Source organism: Mustela lutreola, chromosome X, assembly GCF_030435805.1.
Source record: "Mustela lutreola isolate mMusLut2 chromosome X, mMusLut2.pri, whole genome shotgun sequence".
Taxonomy (NCBI): Eukaryota; Metazoa; Chordata; class Mammalia; order Carnivora; family Mustelidae; genus Mustela; species Mustela lutreola.
This window is the reverse complement of record NC_081308.1, coordinates 102672436-102689687: the sequence shown is the minus strand read 5'-3', so window position 1 is coordinate 102689687 and position 17252 is coordinate 102672436. Positions and strand designations below refer to the sequence as shown.

Here is a 17252-nt window from a genome sequence, read left to right as displayed (position 1 = left end):
ACTTCTAAATCCAACGCAAGTTAAGGACCAGCCAGGATGAAACGCTTTAGCAATCCTTTTGTTAAAAATAACATCCCGGCCATCAAGCTATGCATAAGCACCACTTGTACAACAATTCACTTTAAAAGCTTAGTGTAGAGTACAGTAACACAATACCACCCTAAAGCTGGAGATGAGACGACAGAAAAGGGATGAAGCATTAGTGATTTCCGCACGTAACCCAGGTACAGTACATTTGATCTCGTAGAGGGTGTTTTCTGATGTTCAAGGAGAGGGGAGAAGGGATAGGAAGAGCTCGCCAAGGGAAGATGGAAACGGCACGACAGCTATTTTGCTTTTAATAAAGTAATGTAATGACACTGAGGAATAGGAAGGTGACAAACACATCAATATATATTTTTCTTATGACCAGCCTCTTCTTTTGCTGCACCCGGGTCAACAGTCACGCCAGCTCTGTTCTACTATTGCAGAAACACGTTTCTCATATTCCCGCTTGTTCTCCTGGTACAGCTGAGCAGCCTGGCTGTTTGCTGGACTGTTGGGATTGGGCTCATCCAATAGGGACTATAGAGACAATTTGTAAAAGGTCAGTTCCTCAATGCAAAAAAAATTTAGATATATATATCTATATCATTCAACTGAATTGTCCTCAGTAACAACTAAAAGTTGATCTCTTAGCATACTAATCAAAGTAACATTAATCTGCTAGTAGCTAGGCAAATACATGTTTTCTGGGGGCAAGGGTCTTAATGACCTGCCCTTCACCTTAAGTTAGGACTTTCAGAAACAATTCAAGTACTAATAAAACATCTCAAAGGCCACAGTTAGTCACATCAAGGAAAATTCACCTGTATGGATGTTAAAATGGAAGACACATCATAAGTTGGACTCCAGCGGTTCTGAAGTATGTCCAGACATATACTACCATCTGCATAGACTAAGAGCACAGCGGAGGTATGTTAAATGTAGTAAAACCATTCCCATTTTTAACAACACAGTCAAAACAAACATAGTCAAGAATACTTTGTGAGGTTTAAAAAGATTCCCAAACTGCTTCTCAGTTATCTTCCTAAGAAGTGTCCTAATAATTTCTAGTGAAATAATCAAAGAATGTCAACTATTTAATTGATAAAAAACTAGAAGCTATTTAGTGTTCTTTCTTCTGAAAAGACTGCCCTATTAACCAGGAAATCATACACGTTTTCCAACAGGGTCCCCAGCCATCCAGACAAGTGAGAAATTTATTCCACGAAATTTGCAAACTCTGTTATCTGAAATAACAAAAGATAGCTCAGAGTTCACAAGGTCTCATTTCGTCATGAAGATAAAAATATCTGATATCCCAGAAAATACTTTATTAACCTGAATAAAAAAGCAAGCTGTTCTAGGCTTACTACTAGCCAAAAAAGCAGAATGTACATCAGAATCACCCATGCTGCTTTTCCAAAACACCGGAGCCCTCAGCCACAGAATCTCCTATTGAGTAGGTCTGGAGCAGGGCCAAGGAATCTCTATTTTTAAAGTGTTCCACAGCAATTTTGATCCGCATCTAAAGTTGAAAACTATTGTTTTGAATAAACAGTTCTAGAGGTCGTGAAAATAGTCACAACGCAAGACTACCCCAATCCAACATCAAAAGGGAACATCAAGAGCGTCCTCATTTTGGGGTAATAAGTAAATGATAAAGATCATCAAAACCAGGAGGCTCGCAGACCCCAAGCGAAGGCAGAGTACCTTCATTGCTCCCGTTCTAGGACTAGAGATCAGGACCGCAATGGACCATCATGAACAAGCAGTTTTCAGGAAACGGCAAGAGGCCTAAAGACACACTCAGGTACTAGGGACAAACACCTAAAAAACGTGGAGCACCACCCATAATTAACCATGTAGTTTAAAACAGTGCATTAACAGGGCACCTGGGTGGTTCAGTGAGTTAAAGCCTCTGCCTTCGACTCAGGTAGTGATCCCAGGGTCGTGGGATCAAGCCCCGAGTCAGGCTCTCTGCTCAGCGTGGAGCCTGCTTCCTCCTCTCTCTCTGCCTGCCTCTCTGCCTACTTGTGATCTCTGTCTGTCAAATAAATAAATAAAATCTTAAAAAAAAAAACAGTGCAGGGGCGCCTGGGTGGCTCAGTGGTTTAAGCCGCTGCCTTCGGCTCAGGTCATGATCTCGGGGTCCTGGGATCGAGTCCCACATCGGGCTCTCTGCTCGGCGGGGAGCCTGCTTCTCTCTCTCTCTCTCTCTCTGCCAGCCTCTCTACCTACCTGTAATCTCTCTCTGTCAAATAAATAAATAAAATCTTTAAAAAAAAAAAAAAAAAAAAAAAAAAAAAAAAAAACAGTGCATTAAAAGTGATACTTGCCATTTGGATGAAACATCTTAGAAACAAATCTAACCGTAGGTGGCTTATTTGGATATTCTTCGGTGAATTCTATTGTAAGCTTAAATGTTCCTGTAGTTAGGAAGAAAGGTTTAAGAAACAGATTTATTGCTTTGTTCAGTAGTACTTTCTTTTTAATGCTACATTACATTTTTTCCAGTACTAAATGAAATAATGCAGATATAGGGTAGGGAGGAAAGAAAGGCCAGGTAAGAGACAAGGTAAGATCTCTGGGAACTGCTCTAAAAATAGACAGATAGTGTAAGAACCACCACCCAAAGGGAATTTGTTTTTTTGTTTTGCCATCATTCACCCCCAAACTTAAAAATACAGTCATTTTAAACTCAAAAGTACTGCCTACAGGATAACTTTAGCAACTGACCATTTTGAAGATATCCTTAAAATCACAAGAAACTATAGAGCCTAAATTTGGCGCTCTTGCCTCAGAAGACTGAGACTTCAAAGGCCTATTTTAACCAGCCACCATCTTAAACTCTCCAGTGATTCTGACATGGGCTAGAGAGAACGAGAGTACACAGGTTCCAAAATCAATGCTAGAAATACAAATTGATAACCAAATTATCTTTAAAAATGGAAGAGAATAACTATAAAAGCGTTCACTGGCTTTTTTTCATATAATAGCAACTCTATAATGAAAACATAATTGAATGTAAGCCAGAAAAAACCGTTAGAGTCTCTCTCAAAAATCCTTAAGTATGACTCACAAGGTACTTCACTATAAAATGAACTCAATTATTCACACTAATAGAGGGAATTAATGGCAGAAATAATTTAAAAATCACATTAGATTGCATTCATGTCTCCAGCAAATTTATCTTTCTCATGATGTTTGTTTAGGCTACTATTGAAATGAATTCATTTTCTCTGAATATGTGTCACCTCAGGTAGCAGGAGGCTCTGACTCATACTAGGTTATAGACTTATTTATAAGGAATGAACAAAGTGGATCTCATTCAAGAATTGCAGGATGCCCTGATTTAGGGAGACTGTTTCCTTCAAAATATTTTTAAAATTGGGTTTAACAAATCCAAGAAAACAATTGGGCAATTGTTTTTTCCTGACTGAAATCTCTTCAGGTAAACTTAAGGAATCACTGTCTGGTATAAGGTAATGAATGTTCCACTGTATTACTCTGGTCCGTTTATAAATTTATTCTAATACTATAGACCACACTTCAAGTCGAGCATACTTTGTTAGTGGTTCCTTCAGAGTAGGCATTTTCCTCCTTCCACCAATAGGTTTATCACCACAAAAGATAAAAAGACTACACTCAGTTGCTAGATCCCTTACATAACAATGCCAAAGTTTGTCTCCTACCAGTAAACTCACAGGAAACAATCTGCTAACAGAGTTGTCCCAAGTATGATGAATGTTCCAAAGTTTCAGAATAATTTAGAGTACAACACAGAGACATATTCCCCAAACTACTGTTACTCCTTAAACTGTGTGAAAGCCAGATCTGAAGATATTGTATATTAACACTAAGGGCAAAAAGTGAAATATTTTGGAATGGAGAAACATACTTTAGTCTATGAGAACTACTTTACCTTATTACCACCTGGTCATAAATCTTCCTACTTTTGAGGAAGAGACATTGCTTCTTCCTTTTCAGTACCACTGATATTATAATACGCAGGAAAAAGTGCGAATGAGTGTTAACTCTGAGCTTCCTTATGCATCTCAAGTATAAACACATTTGGCTCAATGTTGAAATCTGATTAAATTATAGGTAAGAGATTTCTCATCATGGAATTGCTCTAAAAGTGGGCAGATTTAACAGCACACAGGTACTAGGTCCCAGGTACTTTAAATTAAGACCATCATTATATATGATGTCCAAGAGCGGTAAAGCAACACAAGACAGGCCTAAGTGGAAATGGTAGAGCATATCAGGGAAGAGTGCAGCCTTGCAGTCAGACCTAGTTATGAGACCTTGAGGAAGCCACCTGACCTGACTAAACCTCAAGTTCCTCATCTGTAAAATGGGGTTAGTGATAATACCTACCACATTACATTGTGAGGTTTAAATGATTGACATGTGCACAGTGACACAAAGTAAGCATTCTACAAGGTGTCGCTGGGTGGCTCAGTCGCTGGGGGTCTGCCTTTGGCTCAGGTCATGATCCCAGGGTCCCGGGATTGAGCCCCACATCGGGATCCCTGCTCGGCGGGAAGCCTGCTTCTTCCTCTCCCACTGCTCCTGCCTGCGTTCCCTCTCTGTGTCTCTTTTTGTCAAATAAATAAAATCTTTAAAAAAAATAAGTGTTCCATAAATATGGTAGCTATAATAATTCCAACATTTCACATCCCTAGACCCAACCGAAGGAGGCAAAGACCAAACATCCCAATTTGACTATCAGTACGAAATATACAATTAATCAGTTTAAATATTAAATATTACTTTCTTTCTGACCTACATGAAATGCTCAAAGATGAATTCAAGTGGAGTATGTAGGCTGGTGGCTCTCGAAACCCTTGACTTGAACTTTCTGCCTAATACTTGCCCAGAAGTTTAACACTAGCTACACCAAATAAGTTAATCAAGTCTTTTCAAACAGCTCGCTTACTATCTTGAGAAGCGAAACAACCTGCTTATGTCTACCTGAATATAAATTAGGAACTTACCCCAAATCTTATTGCAAATACGTACTTATGAGACTGACGTGCTGCCTACTGCGCTAAGGAGGCAGGTGCAAATACGTATTTAAAAGGGGACAGTTCACACTTTCAGCCACATTATACTACTGGAACCTTTTTAATACAAGCCTCAATGCAATTTCTGAGATCCAAAACAAACGTTAAGGAAATTTAAAGTCCTAGAATATTATGCAATTGAGAGTAGTGCTTATCCTCTCGATATTTAGAAGGTTAGGCTTTAAAATAACGGAAGACGTAAGCCTCGCCATTGTACACACAACCAGTACTGCTTTTGTTCATCTTCCTGACGAGGCCAAAACATCATAAGGGAAGTATCAATTAATCCATCTAAACAGGGGACTGGGAAAAGTACATGTGTTCAATGGCAATGGTATGGCGACAGGGAGCGATATGGTTGGATCAGAGAGGATATGTTCTGCTAAAGACATTCACAAATTCAAATTTTTGAAAATACTGTGTCAGCCAAAGAAAACATCTGTGTGTTTTCTGCCATTTGGCCACCAGCTTGTGACCCTGGAGGAGAAAACAAAGTATGTGCACCTAAACAAAATTTCTTTGATGAATGGAAATTCTGATTTTTTAGATAATAACCCAAATACTCTTCATAGAATGTATTTACCTTAAGAACACCCCCAGTGGTTTCTAAGTAATTTTTAACACACTTAAAACCAAACTCCCACAAAAAGCAAATACTAGTATCGTACTGTGTGTATTGACAATTTTTAGATGATGTGATGGAGAATATTTATTCCATAGTCTTTGTATTCAGCATACATGCCAAGATATTTTGATGAGGAAGCATTGCCCCCCAGTGTTTTGTGTGGTAGTGTAAGTTCTTGAGAACATTTTCCTCTTACTTTATGTGTGTAAAATTAAATCAAAATACCCTCAAGAGTTCCTTTTCTCAAGTCTTTCTCTTTAACTGGGGCCTGGCTGTTCCAGAAATGTCCATCACAAATGATTTACAAAGCAACAGCAAAAGTAGTTTTGGGGCTGTTGATTGAGGTGATACATTGGAAATAGCAAAATCAATTATGCCACTTGTTCCTAGTCAGTCTTTTCTAGTAAATTCCCTAACTGTAAATAAAGGGTATTAAAAAATGGTCAAAATTTTTTGGGGAGCCACAGCCTATGTTCTAGACACCTGAGGAAGCATCCACAGACAGCAGACCGTTCAAGAGAATGAATCAGAGAAGGGTATTGTCATTTAGCTTGAGTAGTTCCTTTCAGCAATGCCGGTATGAAGACACGCATCATCAAAAATAGAACCAGTGATGTCAACGGGGGAGATCCAGGTAGATAATGGATTCCTTAAGTACCTTCTCAATTCATACCACTTAAAATGAGTGAAGCACCCTTGAAATATTTAAGTAGCCAATCCTCCAGCAAAGCAATGCAGTCTTAATAAAGCTGTGCCCGGCATAAAGCTGTCCAAGTGAAGTCAGGAGGAAAAGAAGAAGCCAATGAAAATAAAGCCTGCCAGAGCTAAAGCAAATACACAGTTAATCTGCACACAATGCTTCGGTATAAAGAACTAGCACCAATCTAGGAGAGGGAAATGAAGTTGAGCTAGCTCTTGCCACGGATCAGTTCAAATGATTTACTGCACCAAAGTGGTATGCCTTTAGCATCACTCCCTACTGCCGTTTCTTTTTATTGCAGCACTGAAGAGCAGTGACATTTACCCAGGGGGTGGAGACAGGGAGGAAACTGAAAGTATTCAGGTGACTGTCCACAGTCTCCTAGGGAAATCTGAGTATTTGAGACAAATTGGAGAGCTGGCTGACACTGCCCTCCCACATCGCATCTTGCAGACCGGTAACAGCAGAAAGCAATCCAACTCGGCAATACAGGTATATACTTAGTACTTTGCAAAAGTGTTTTCATTCCCCGCTCCAGACAGAGTTCTATGTATGTGTGTATTTGTGTGTGTGCAGGTGTGTGCATGTGTGTGTGTGTGTGTGTGTGTGTGTCAAAGACTGAGTAAAGAAAGATGGTCATTGAAAAAAGTAAAGATGCTTTTCTTTTTCAAATACCTCAAATATTAAAATGTCGATCAGAAGTTCAAATACTTTTAATTGTGTTTTAAATGTATTAAGCATTCCAAAAACAACTATACACACATGCACACAACTGAACGCACATAAAACTATATCAATATCAATTTCCTGGTTGTGATATTGTAGTACAGTCATTCAAGATGTTACCAAAGGGGTGGGGGAATGGGTGAAAGGTATACAAGGTGTCTCTGTATTATTATTATTAATTATAACCACATACGAATCTGTAATTGTCTCAAAATAGAAAGTTTAAAAAAAAACTGAAAAAGCAAGTAACGTGTTTTTAAAAGTCAAACTTAAATCCATTAAAAATCCTGTACCTATAGGTACACATACTACCTTCGAGTAGGCTGGAACCTGTCAAGACAGTACATTAAGGTTCTCCTTAATTCTGAAACTGCTTTGAGAATACTGACCATAAAATCTTGATAAAAGCACACTGAAAACTCATTTAAAAATAAGAAACAAAGTTATAGTCAAGCTGGCCATTAAAGGTGCCATTAAAGACCATCTTAGAACCATGAGTCTGATAGGCATTCAACACCAGATTGTAGAAACCAGATAGTTCTATGTAAGGGACTCTCTCGCACCCATCCAACTACTAACAGATACACGTTAAGCACCTGCTGAACACAGTTCCTGCCCCTGCGGTAGAATTCTGAACCAGGTGGTCTCTAGGGTCTCTGAGTCTATCAGAAAGTGTCTGGGTTGATACTAAGTCAGTAACTTGACAGGGTGCTGAACCCAGCAGGAACACAGCCCAAACCTCAAGAACCCTTAACATCAGTGTTATGATGCTCCTTGTAAAAAGTGATCACCTTACCCCATTTTCTCTTTTTTAAAGAAGCAAGCAAGAAAAAGGGTGCAGTTCTAGTCAAGCAGACAATGGCCAGAACCACCTGCCACATATGGGAGTCCACTGAAGCCTGTAGCAGGCTGAGGCTAGGGAGAAGCGGATTCTTAAGTAGGAGGCACTTCCAGGATGACAGGGAACCCTCTCCCCCAGATGCTCAGGCTCCTGAAAGGTGGGTAAAGAAACTCTTACCATCCTCAAACGGGGTCCCTTCAGGCCTGCAACACACACAGAAAGAGAGAGAGACAGTCAGTTCCCGCTTCAGGGGCTCCCCTCTCCCTTAAGGGGTTCACCTTAAGACACATGGCTATTCCCAGCTCTGCCAACTCTACCTCTGCTAAACCACCGCTTCCTGGGTCCGAGAGCCAGTACACATGGGTGTCTGGGGCTCCGAACGCCGGCGCAGGCCGCCGCGCCTAACCACCACCACTCCCCGCTCCGCCCCCCTCAGAACCCCAAACGGTTCCCCTGGCAGCGGGAACCGAGCTAATCGAGGCACAGGCTCCGGGGAGGCGCCTAGGCCCAGGCGGACCCAAACATTCCACCTTTGCCTTTCCGTCCCCGCCGGGGGGCCGGTCCCCGACGGCAGGCCGGGCCGGCTCTAGTACCCCCCCCCCCACCTCCCGGCACCTCCCCGTAACGCAGACTCACCCGAAAATGACCGCGTTCCAAACCATTATGTTGTTCTCGGACGGAGCCCCGCTGACTCCCGCCGGAGGATCCTCCTGCAACCTTCAGGGGAACAGACAGGGGCCCCGCGGTCCGGCACCCGCGTCCGCTCCGGGCCGCCCCCCCGCCGCCCCCGGCCCGCCCCGGGACCCGCCCTGCGCCCCGCCTGGCAGCTCCCCCCTCCCCGCCCGCCCCGGCCTCGGCGGTCCCCGTCGCTTTACCTCTTGAAGTCCCTCATGAGGCGCCGCCGAGCCGGGGTGGACATATCTCTAGCGGGGTCAGGGGTGGGGCATACACCGAGGTCTCGGGTCCCGGCGGACGCTGAAGAGGCCGAGGAGGCTGAAGGAGCTGAAGCGGACGCCGAGGGAGCGCCCAGAGGAACGGCACTGCCCCTCCGAAGTCGAGGGTCGGTCTGGCGCCGACTAAGCACCACCCCGGAGTAGACGGGGGCTGAACCAACCTGGAAAGAGAGGGGGGAGTGGAACGCCGAACGCCGTACGCCGGACAGGCTGTACCAAGACAGGGCGGGGGGGGGCGGCCGGGAAAGTTGCTTAGGTCATTAAACCCCAGCGGGAGGCGGGGAGCGCCGGGCCCGTGCGGGACTGAGAGGCACGTGGCCCACCGGGCGGAAGCCTGTAATTCACTAGGAATTAGTGCGGGAATGGGGTCCGTCTCCACCTGCCTATTTTCTTTTTCTATCCTTTTTTTTTTTTTTTTTTGGAAATCAGATCACTTATGACAGTGCGCACTGTGGCTGGGGACGACGGGCGACGGTACGGGGTGGCGGGGGTGAGGGAGAAGAGGATGGGAGTCCCTAAGTAGAAGGGAGGAGGAGACAGTGGGTGGAGGCACATCTGGTTCTCGGGAAGCGGGAACTCTAGGGACCCAGGAGGCTAGGGAGGAGAGTGTGTGACTGGTTCAAATCACTGAAAATCAAAAGAATAAATCGGCCTTGGCTACGACAAGAAGCTTGTGGGTCCCTCGTCTGTGAGATGAGCGTGCGGGATTCTGGTCCCAATGTTAGGCCAGTGATCACCCCCAAGCAGGATAAAATGGTGGTGTGTGTCCTGGGGGAGGGAATGAGATCTTAAGGCAAGCACAATGAGGTTTTAGCTCTGGGCACTCACAATTTGGCTCTGGAACCACATTTCCCCTTGGCAGTTCAACAAGCCAAGCGGCTACTATATATTCGGAAGAGTCCAAGGTATGAGAATATCCGACTGCGGAGAATTGGGAGGGCAGAGAGTCTGAAGCAAAAGTAACGGTAAGATGCACGGGAAAAAGCAGCAGGTTGCAGAGAAGAGTCACAGTTAGTATGTGGACCTGCAAAAGCAATAATAGTTTAAAAGAATAATTTGTAAAGGTCAACCCCAAATAACTTAGAAGGTAGACAAAACACTCATTTTAAGAATTTATGAAAATATGAGAAAGGTAAGTTTGGGTTAAGTCATAGAGACTTGGAACGTCAAGCTAACGATTTCTTTGGACGGTGGTGCATAGTTAGAGCCCTGCGAGTCAGAGATGGGTCCCAGGAGAGCAGCTAAGAGACACTTGGAGTAGTCTAGGTGAGAAACATTGAACTAGGCAGTGACAACAAAAATGGAGAGGGTGGGATGAATGGGGAGGACTTGGCAACAGATTGAACTTGGAGGCAAGAGAGAGGAAGGAGTCAACAATGGCTGGAGTTCTCAGCCCGAGATAATGAGGGCTTTGAAGGTGCCATGAACAGAACTCCGGAACAGAGTGGAGAAGGGGGTGCTTTGGGGATAGGAAGTTTGGGAGCTTACTGAGTGCGCGGGACTGCTGAGACATCCGAGCAAAGATGTCCATAAGATATCAGATTTGCTTAAATTTGTTTCTAAGGTGGGAGGCAGGAGACACTTGACAATGGGGGTGATTCTAGCCGCTGCTTAATAGCAGGTACGTTCATGGGCAAGGATTTTGGCTCCCATTGACTCCAACATATCAGGGGTTAAGGCAAGTCTCCCTGATAGCATCACATTGTCACTGTAGTGGGCAGGGGTACAAAAATAAGTTTAAAATCTCCTTTTCCTTTCATTCAGTAACTGGCAGTCTGCTAATACACACATGCAATCTACAAAAGCAAGTGCCTTTGTTTTCCATTGCTGCTTAAGGAACGACCACAAGCTGTAGGCCAGGTTCAGTGCCTTGCAGTTCTAAGGACTGAACCACCTCCCCCATCCCCCCGCCATTTGTTCACTGGCTGCCGGCCAGGGGCCATTCTCAGGTCCTAGAGGTCATCCACATTCCTTGCCACATGGCTTGCTTCACTTTTAAGCCAGCAACAGAGAACTTCTCCCCCATGAAATCCTCCTCACACTTGAAATCTTTCTTCAGGAAGACCCCAGTTCACTTTAAGGGCTTATCTGATGAGGTCAGGCCCACCCTGGGTAACACCCCCCCCCTATCATCGGATCTGGGCCCTTAATCACATCTGCAAAACTCTCTCACAGCAGAACCTAGATGAGTGTTTGATTGAAAAATTGGGAGAAGGTGTGTGTACATCCATGGCCAGGGATCTTCAGCTTCTTCCTCCCTCCCTCTCCTTTCTTGCAGCGGCAAGAAATGTAGCAGAGGCGCGTGAATCTATAAAGGCCGAGGGGCTGCACAGCAGAGGAAACCCTCTGTCTGGTAGGGGTTAGAACAAGCTTCCTGGACTGGGTCTGTTTCAGTTTTGTTTCAACAGAAGTGACGGCAGGGAGAGACATCCCCAGGAGAGAAGTCAAGCAGTTTCTACAAGGGCCACAGTGTGAAGGAGCATGTGCTAATGGGGGATGATGAGACCCCTCCTTGGAAAAGTGAGGGGGACAGAAGCTGGTTAGATGCCCTCAAACGCAAGGATGAGGGCTTAGGCTCGAAAAGCAGCTTTTGGAGGTTTTCCAGGTCTAGCTCACATAGGGGCTGAGAAGCTGCATCTACCATCCTGGAGAGCCGGGAAGGGGCTGAGATGGGAAGCTCCTGCCGCTGGACAAATGTGTCCGAGACTCACTGAAAGCCAGAGATGTAGCTGAGTTTGTGGTGGGTTTGTTGATTTTCTGAAATTCCTTTGCCCTAGCTCATGAGTCGTTCTCTGACTGTCTAATCCAGAAACCTCGGGGACACGAACCACAGCAGTTTGGAAGCCCCGTGGCACCAGGGGATGGGGAGGGCATGCCCTTGACGGCACAGTGGAGTCACATGGCAGAAACACTGTGCCGCCACATTCCTCACCAGAAGCAGTGTTGTCACAGCGAGCAGCAAGACAGAAGATTGTCCTCTAGCAGATGATTATCAGGCTAGAACATGCTAACTATAGCATAGTCTGCCAAGCATTCTTTCCATCCCCTTTTCACCTTGACGTCTTGGAGAAATACCCTGCACCCAACCAAGCACTATGCCCCTCCCCCAAAGCAGGGGTCCAGAATAGAAGCCCTTTTCAGTGAAAAGAAAAGCGTATTAGCAATGCAGCTGCCGGAGAGATAAAAAGTTCCAAACCATCCCCAGGGAAGGACTTTAGAATTTTCCTAAAAGGGAGGACCATAGCGTTGGGGAATAATCCATGACTAGGGGAGTGGGATTTCATTCATGAGGCTTTCAAAATGCAGACTGGATTGTGATTTTCCGGAACTATTTTGGGTTGGGGAGAGAGAGAGAGACTGAATAAACTATCATTTCCTGCCTTATGAGGCTGTGAGTTTGTATTTCTGTTAGCCAGAGAAGGCAAGGAATTTTATTTTCCTATGGTTCCTGTTTCTACCAGTAACAGTACAAATGCCAACCGAGAAATAACAGAGTATAAAACCTCAAGGTCTTTCTTGACTCCAGTAGCCTCAGAAGACAAGCCAAGAGAATTGCTCATAGGAAACAACAGTTGTCACAATGTGTATTCTTGGCGGAAACAGTAGTGGTGTGTTTTGCATCTATAAACTCTAGGCTATAGGGAGAGAAAGAGGGAGAAAAGGTGTAGTGAAGTTTAGGTAAGTGGGGGGACATTAGGGCCGTGAACATAGACACTACCTGCTAAGTTGCAGAATCAAGAACAAACATGTGGCAGGTGGGCTGAAACACGCAGGCGCACCTTCCCCAGGATCTTCTGGTCCTCACCTCTGGAATTTGTGCATATATTGCCTTAAACGGCAAAAGGGACTTCACTGATGTAGTTAAATAAAGAATCTCGAGACGGGGAGATTATCCAGGATAAAACCAGTGGGCCTGATGTAATCACATGAGTCCTTAGGAGAGGGAAGAAAGTCTGAATTCAGAGAGAACTTCATGTGACCATGAAAACAGAGATTGGAGCGATACTGCCACCAGCCAAGGAGCCAAGGGATGCTGGTAGCTTCTAGATGCTGCATGGGGCAAAATGGGTTTTCCCCTGGAGCTTCTAGGAGCAACCAGCCCTGCTGACATCCTGACTTTAAAACAGCAAGATTGATTTGGGACTTCTGATCTCCAGAACTGTAAGATAATCAATTTGGGTTTTCCTAAGCCACTAAGACTGTGGTAGCACATTACAACAGCAACAGAAAATGAATACACATGGTTTCAACCCCGGGTATAGGAATTCAATCAAACTGGCCGTAGCCACCAGCAAACCACAGCCAAATCCAGCCTGTCATCTTTTCTCCCAGGGCTTGCAAGCCCAAGTGATTTTCTATATTTTTAAATGGTTGCAAAAGTCAAAAGAAGAACATTTTATAATATTTCATGTGTGAGGGTAATGTGAGGATAATATGAAATTCAGATTTTCAACATCCCTGAATAAAGTTTCACTGGGACACAGCCACGCTATTTCTTTCTTTCTTTTTTTTTTTTTTTAAGATTTTATTTATTTATTTGACACAGAGAGAGAGAGATCACAAGTAGGCAGAGCAGCAGGCAGAGAGCGGGGTGGGGGGTGGAAACAGGCTCCTCGCTGAGCAGAGAGCCCGATGCGGGGCTCCATCCTAGGACCCTGAGACTACGACCTGAGCTGAAGGCAGAGGCTTAATCCACTGAGCCACCCAGGTGCCCCAGCCATGCTATTTCTTTTCTAAGATTTTATTTGACAGAGACAGCGAGAGAGGGAACACGAGCGATGGGAACTGGAGAGGGAAAAGCAGGCTCCCTGCCGGATTCGATCCCACGATCTGGGGATCATGACCTGAGCTGAAGGCAGAAGCTTATCAACCGAGTCACCCAGGTGCCTGCAGCCATGTTATTTCAAGCCTGTATTGTCTATGGCTGCTCTTGTGCTCCCAGAGCAGAGTCGAGGAGCTGTGACAGAGACTGTATGTGGCGTCATGATGTGGTTCTAACTCGTCAGCATGTTGAATGCCATGTGTATCACCAGATTATGGCATTTCAGGTTTTTTTTTAAATTACACGTGCATACCCATGGTGTCAGAAAAAGAAAACAAAAAGGGTTTTGAATGTCATGCTTTTAAGGCACAGTGGAATGTAGATTACCTGGTTATCACATTAGATGTCAAAGCCCAATGTTTATTACACAATGACCCTGTAGTGTTGCTAAAAGAATCCAGTACACAACAACATTACCAAAAATAAGTGCTCATTGAGATGTTCCTGACTCCCAGGAAAGCAGTGGTTAGAAAAACTAGAAAGTTTTAAATGGAATATTTTATCATAGCAAAAATCCTTCACAAAAATAAAAATATGAAAATGAGGCTGCAGCCACAGTAATTTTCTGAGTGGTTCATTTGTTAGGCAAGCAAGGAAAGCCATCTACTGATGATGAGTTAATTAAATCGTGTTTGATTGCCGAAGCCAAAGAAATGAGTTCAGGGAAAATAAACTTTTCAAAGGCTATTAACCTTATGGCAAGAATAGTGGCTCAAAGAGCTGAGAACGTTGGAAGTAACACCAACAGTCATTTAAAAAAAAAAAAGAAAGAAAGAAAGAAAGAAAGAAAACAGAGCCAGGGCATCCGGTGGCACAGTCGATAGAGCAACTTGACTCTCGGTTTTAGCTCAGACCTTGATTTCAGAGTTGTGAGATCGAGCCCCGAGTCTGGCGCCATACTCCGCACAGTCTGCTTAAGTTTCTCTCTGCCCCTCCCCTCTTTCTCAAATAAATAAATAAATATATCTTAAAAAAAAAAAAAAACACAGGGAAAATGATTTCAAGTGATTTTCGTTGGCTCTCAATGAGGTGACAGTTGTTACCAATACTGCTCAGTTGTATTTTACTCAAAGAGCCGATGCTGAGTTTAAAGTGATGGGAGAATTGGTCTGTGTCGAATAACTCAGACTTTATTTATTTGGGGCCCCTGGGTGGCTGAGTCTGTTAAGCCTCTGACTTTGGCTCAGGTCATGATCTCAGAGTCCTAGGATCGAGCCCCATGTCTGGCTCCCTGCTCAGCGGGAAGTCTGCTTCTCCCTCTCCTTCTGCTCATTCTTTCTCTCTCTCAAATACATAAATCTTTTTTTAAGATTATTTATTTATTTATTTATTTATTTGACAGAGAGAGATCACAAGTAGGCAGAGGCAGGCAGAGAGAGAGGGGGAAGCAGGCTCCCTGCTGAGCAGAGAGCCCGATGCGGAACTCGATCCCAGGACCCTGAGATCATGACCTGAGCCGAAGGCAGCGGCTTAACCCACTGAGCCACCCAGGCGCCCTATCTTGTGTATTTCAAACATTAGTGTCAACACGTCATTTGCCCATGGACCAACCGCACTTGTCAGTTACACGAATTTTTGTCAGAAATAGAAGCTGAAGATTCTGACTTGCCCAACCAACAGCAGTTCAATAGCTTGGCAGTGCCAAAGTTTTTCAAGTTAAAAAAATTTTTTTTGTGGGGGCGCTTAGGGCTGAGGTTGAAAATTTTCTGAATGAGGAGAACCACTTGCAACCACTGTTATTGAACGCTGGATGGTTTTTTAAATTAACTTTTGCTGTAGACAAATTGTTACTTAATTCATTTGAAAGAAAATTACAAGGCAAAACACTGCTTATATGTGAAACTTACATTTCAGTAAAGTCATTTCAAAGACAACTAACATTGTCTCAATTGCAAGTAATGTCATTACTTTAATCTCTTCCTGTGCTCTCAAAAATGAAAACAAAAATCAAGATTTGCATTTCCACACCATTTTGCAATGAATATCTTTTCTGAGCTCAAATTACAATTCCAGCGGTGTTTTGCAAAACTTGATGCAAAGTGCAAAGGAAATTTCTATATTTAAAGATTTTATTTATTTATTTGACAGAGAGAAATCACAAGTAGATGGAGAGGCAGGCAGAGAGACAGAGAGGGAAGCAGGCTCTCCGATGAGCAGAGAGCCCGATGCGGGACTCGATCCCAGGACTCTGAGATCATGACCTGAGCCGAAGGCAGCAGCTTAACCCACTGAGCCACCCAGGCGCCCCGGAAATTTCTATATTTAAAAAGTCAATTTCACTGGGGGTGCCTAGGTGGCTCAGTCGGTTAAATTGCTGCCTTCAGCTTAGGTCATGATCCCAGAGTCCTGGGATTGAGCCCCCATATAGGGCTCCCTGCTTGGCAGAGAGTGTGCTTCTCCCTCTCCTGTTCCCAATCCCCCTGCTAGTGCGCTCTCTCTCTCTCTCTCTCTCTCTCTGTCAAATAAATGAATGAAATCTTTTAAAAAAATCAACTTCAGGGACATTTTGGTGGTTCAGCCAGTTAAATGGCTGCTTTTGGCACATATCATGATCCTAAGGTCCTGGGATTGAGTTGTGCATCGGGTTCCTTGCTCAGTGGGGGGCCTGCTTCTCCCTCTACCTGCCACTCGCTTTGCTTGCGGGCCTTCTAGCTCTCTGATTAAAAAAAAAAAAATCATTTTCACTGTGCATTTTAGGAGCTTCCACCTAAATTTCAATTAGAAGTGATTATTCTGGGGGCGCCTGGGTGGCTCAGTGGGTTAAGCCGCTGCCTTCGGCTCAGGTCATGATCTCAGAGTCCTGGGATCGAGTCCCGCATCGGGCTCTCTGCTCGGCAGAGAGCCTGCTTCCCTCTCTCTCTCTGCCTGCCTCTCCATCTACTTGTGATTTCTCTCTGTCAAATAAATAAATAAAATCTTTAAAAAAAAAAAAAAAAAAAAAAAGAAGTGATTATTCTGTATGCAATGACATCCTAAAAGGCAAATATCAAGAGAAGAATCTAATTGAATTTCATAAATGCCTTCTAAAAGATGAATATGCTCAATTAAAATCAGGTATTTGGTATCAGTATTTGGCAGTACTTATGTGTGTTAAAACTTTTTTCAAAGATGAGATATGTAAAATATCATTATAGATAAGTATTAACAGATGAATATTTGCAACTGATTTATTTTATTAAGATCTTTATTAATGGGTTGTGGTGGCATAGTCAATTAAGCATCTGACTCTTGGTTTCGATTCAAGTCGTGATATCAGGGTCATGACATCAAGTCCTGTGTTGGGTTCCACGCTCAGCACAGAGTCTGCTTAAGACTCTCCTTCTGGGGGTTAAGCCTCTGCCTTCTGCTCAGGTCATGATCTCAGAGTCCTGGGATCAAGCCCCACATTGGGCTCTCCTCAGCGGGGAGTCTCTCTGTCTGTCTCTCTCTCACTGCCTGCCTCTCTGCCTACTTGTGATCTCTGTCAAATAAAATCTTTTGAAAAAATCCACT

The 17252-nt window shown here is 43.9% G+C and overlaps 1 protein-coding gene across 1 annotated transcript; it reads right to left on the bottom strand.

Moving 5' to 3' along the window:
- Positions 1 to 321: 321 nt before the first annotated feature.
- On the bottom strand, positions 322 to 9115 carry UBE2A (ubiquitin conjugating enzyme E2 A). Its single transcript, XM_059157119.1, has 6 exons — positions 8861 to 9115; positions 8622 to 8702; positions 8163 to 8188; positions 2361 to 2450; positions 849 to 937; positions 322 to 564 (listed from the first exon to the last, which is right to left on the bottom strand). The coding sequence occupies exons 1-6, from the start codon at positions 8902 to 8904 to the stop codon at positions 436 to 438; spliced, it is 459 nt and encodes a 152-aa protein (XP_059013102.1). The 5' UTR covers positions 8905 to 9115; the 3' UTR covers positions 322 to 435.
- Positions 9116 to 17252: the final 8137 nt, after the last annotated feature.

Excerpts from the sequence above, each read along its gene's own strand:
- UBE2A (XM_059157119.1), bottom strand. The coding sequence starts at position 8,904 with ATGTCCACCCCGGCTCGGCGGCGCCTCATGAGGGACTTCAAGAG. Across the intron at positions 8,703-8,860 it reads CTCATGAGGGACTTCAAGAG|GTTGCAGGAGGATCCTCCGG; the intron begins GTAAAGCGACGG and ends GTTCCCCTGAAG. Across the intron at positions 938-2,360 it reads TAAGATGTTTCATCCAAATG|TCTATGCAGATGGTAGTATA; the intron begins GCAAGTATCACT and ends CTGTGCTCTTAG.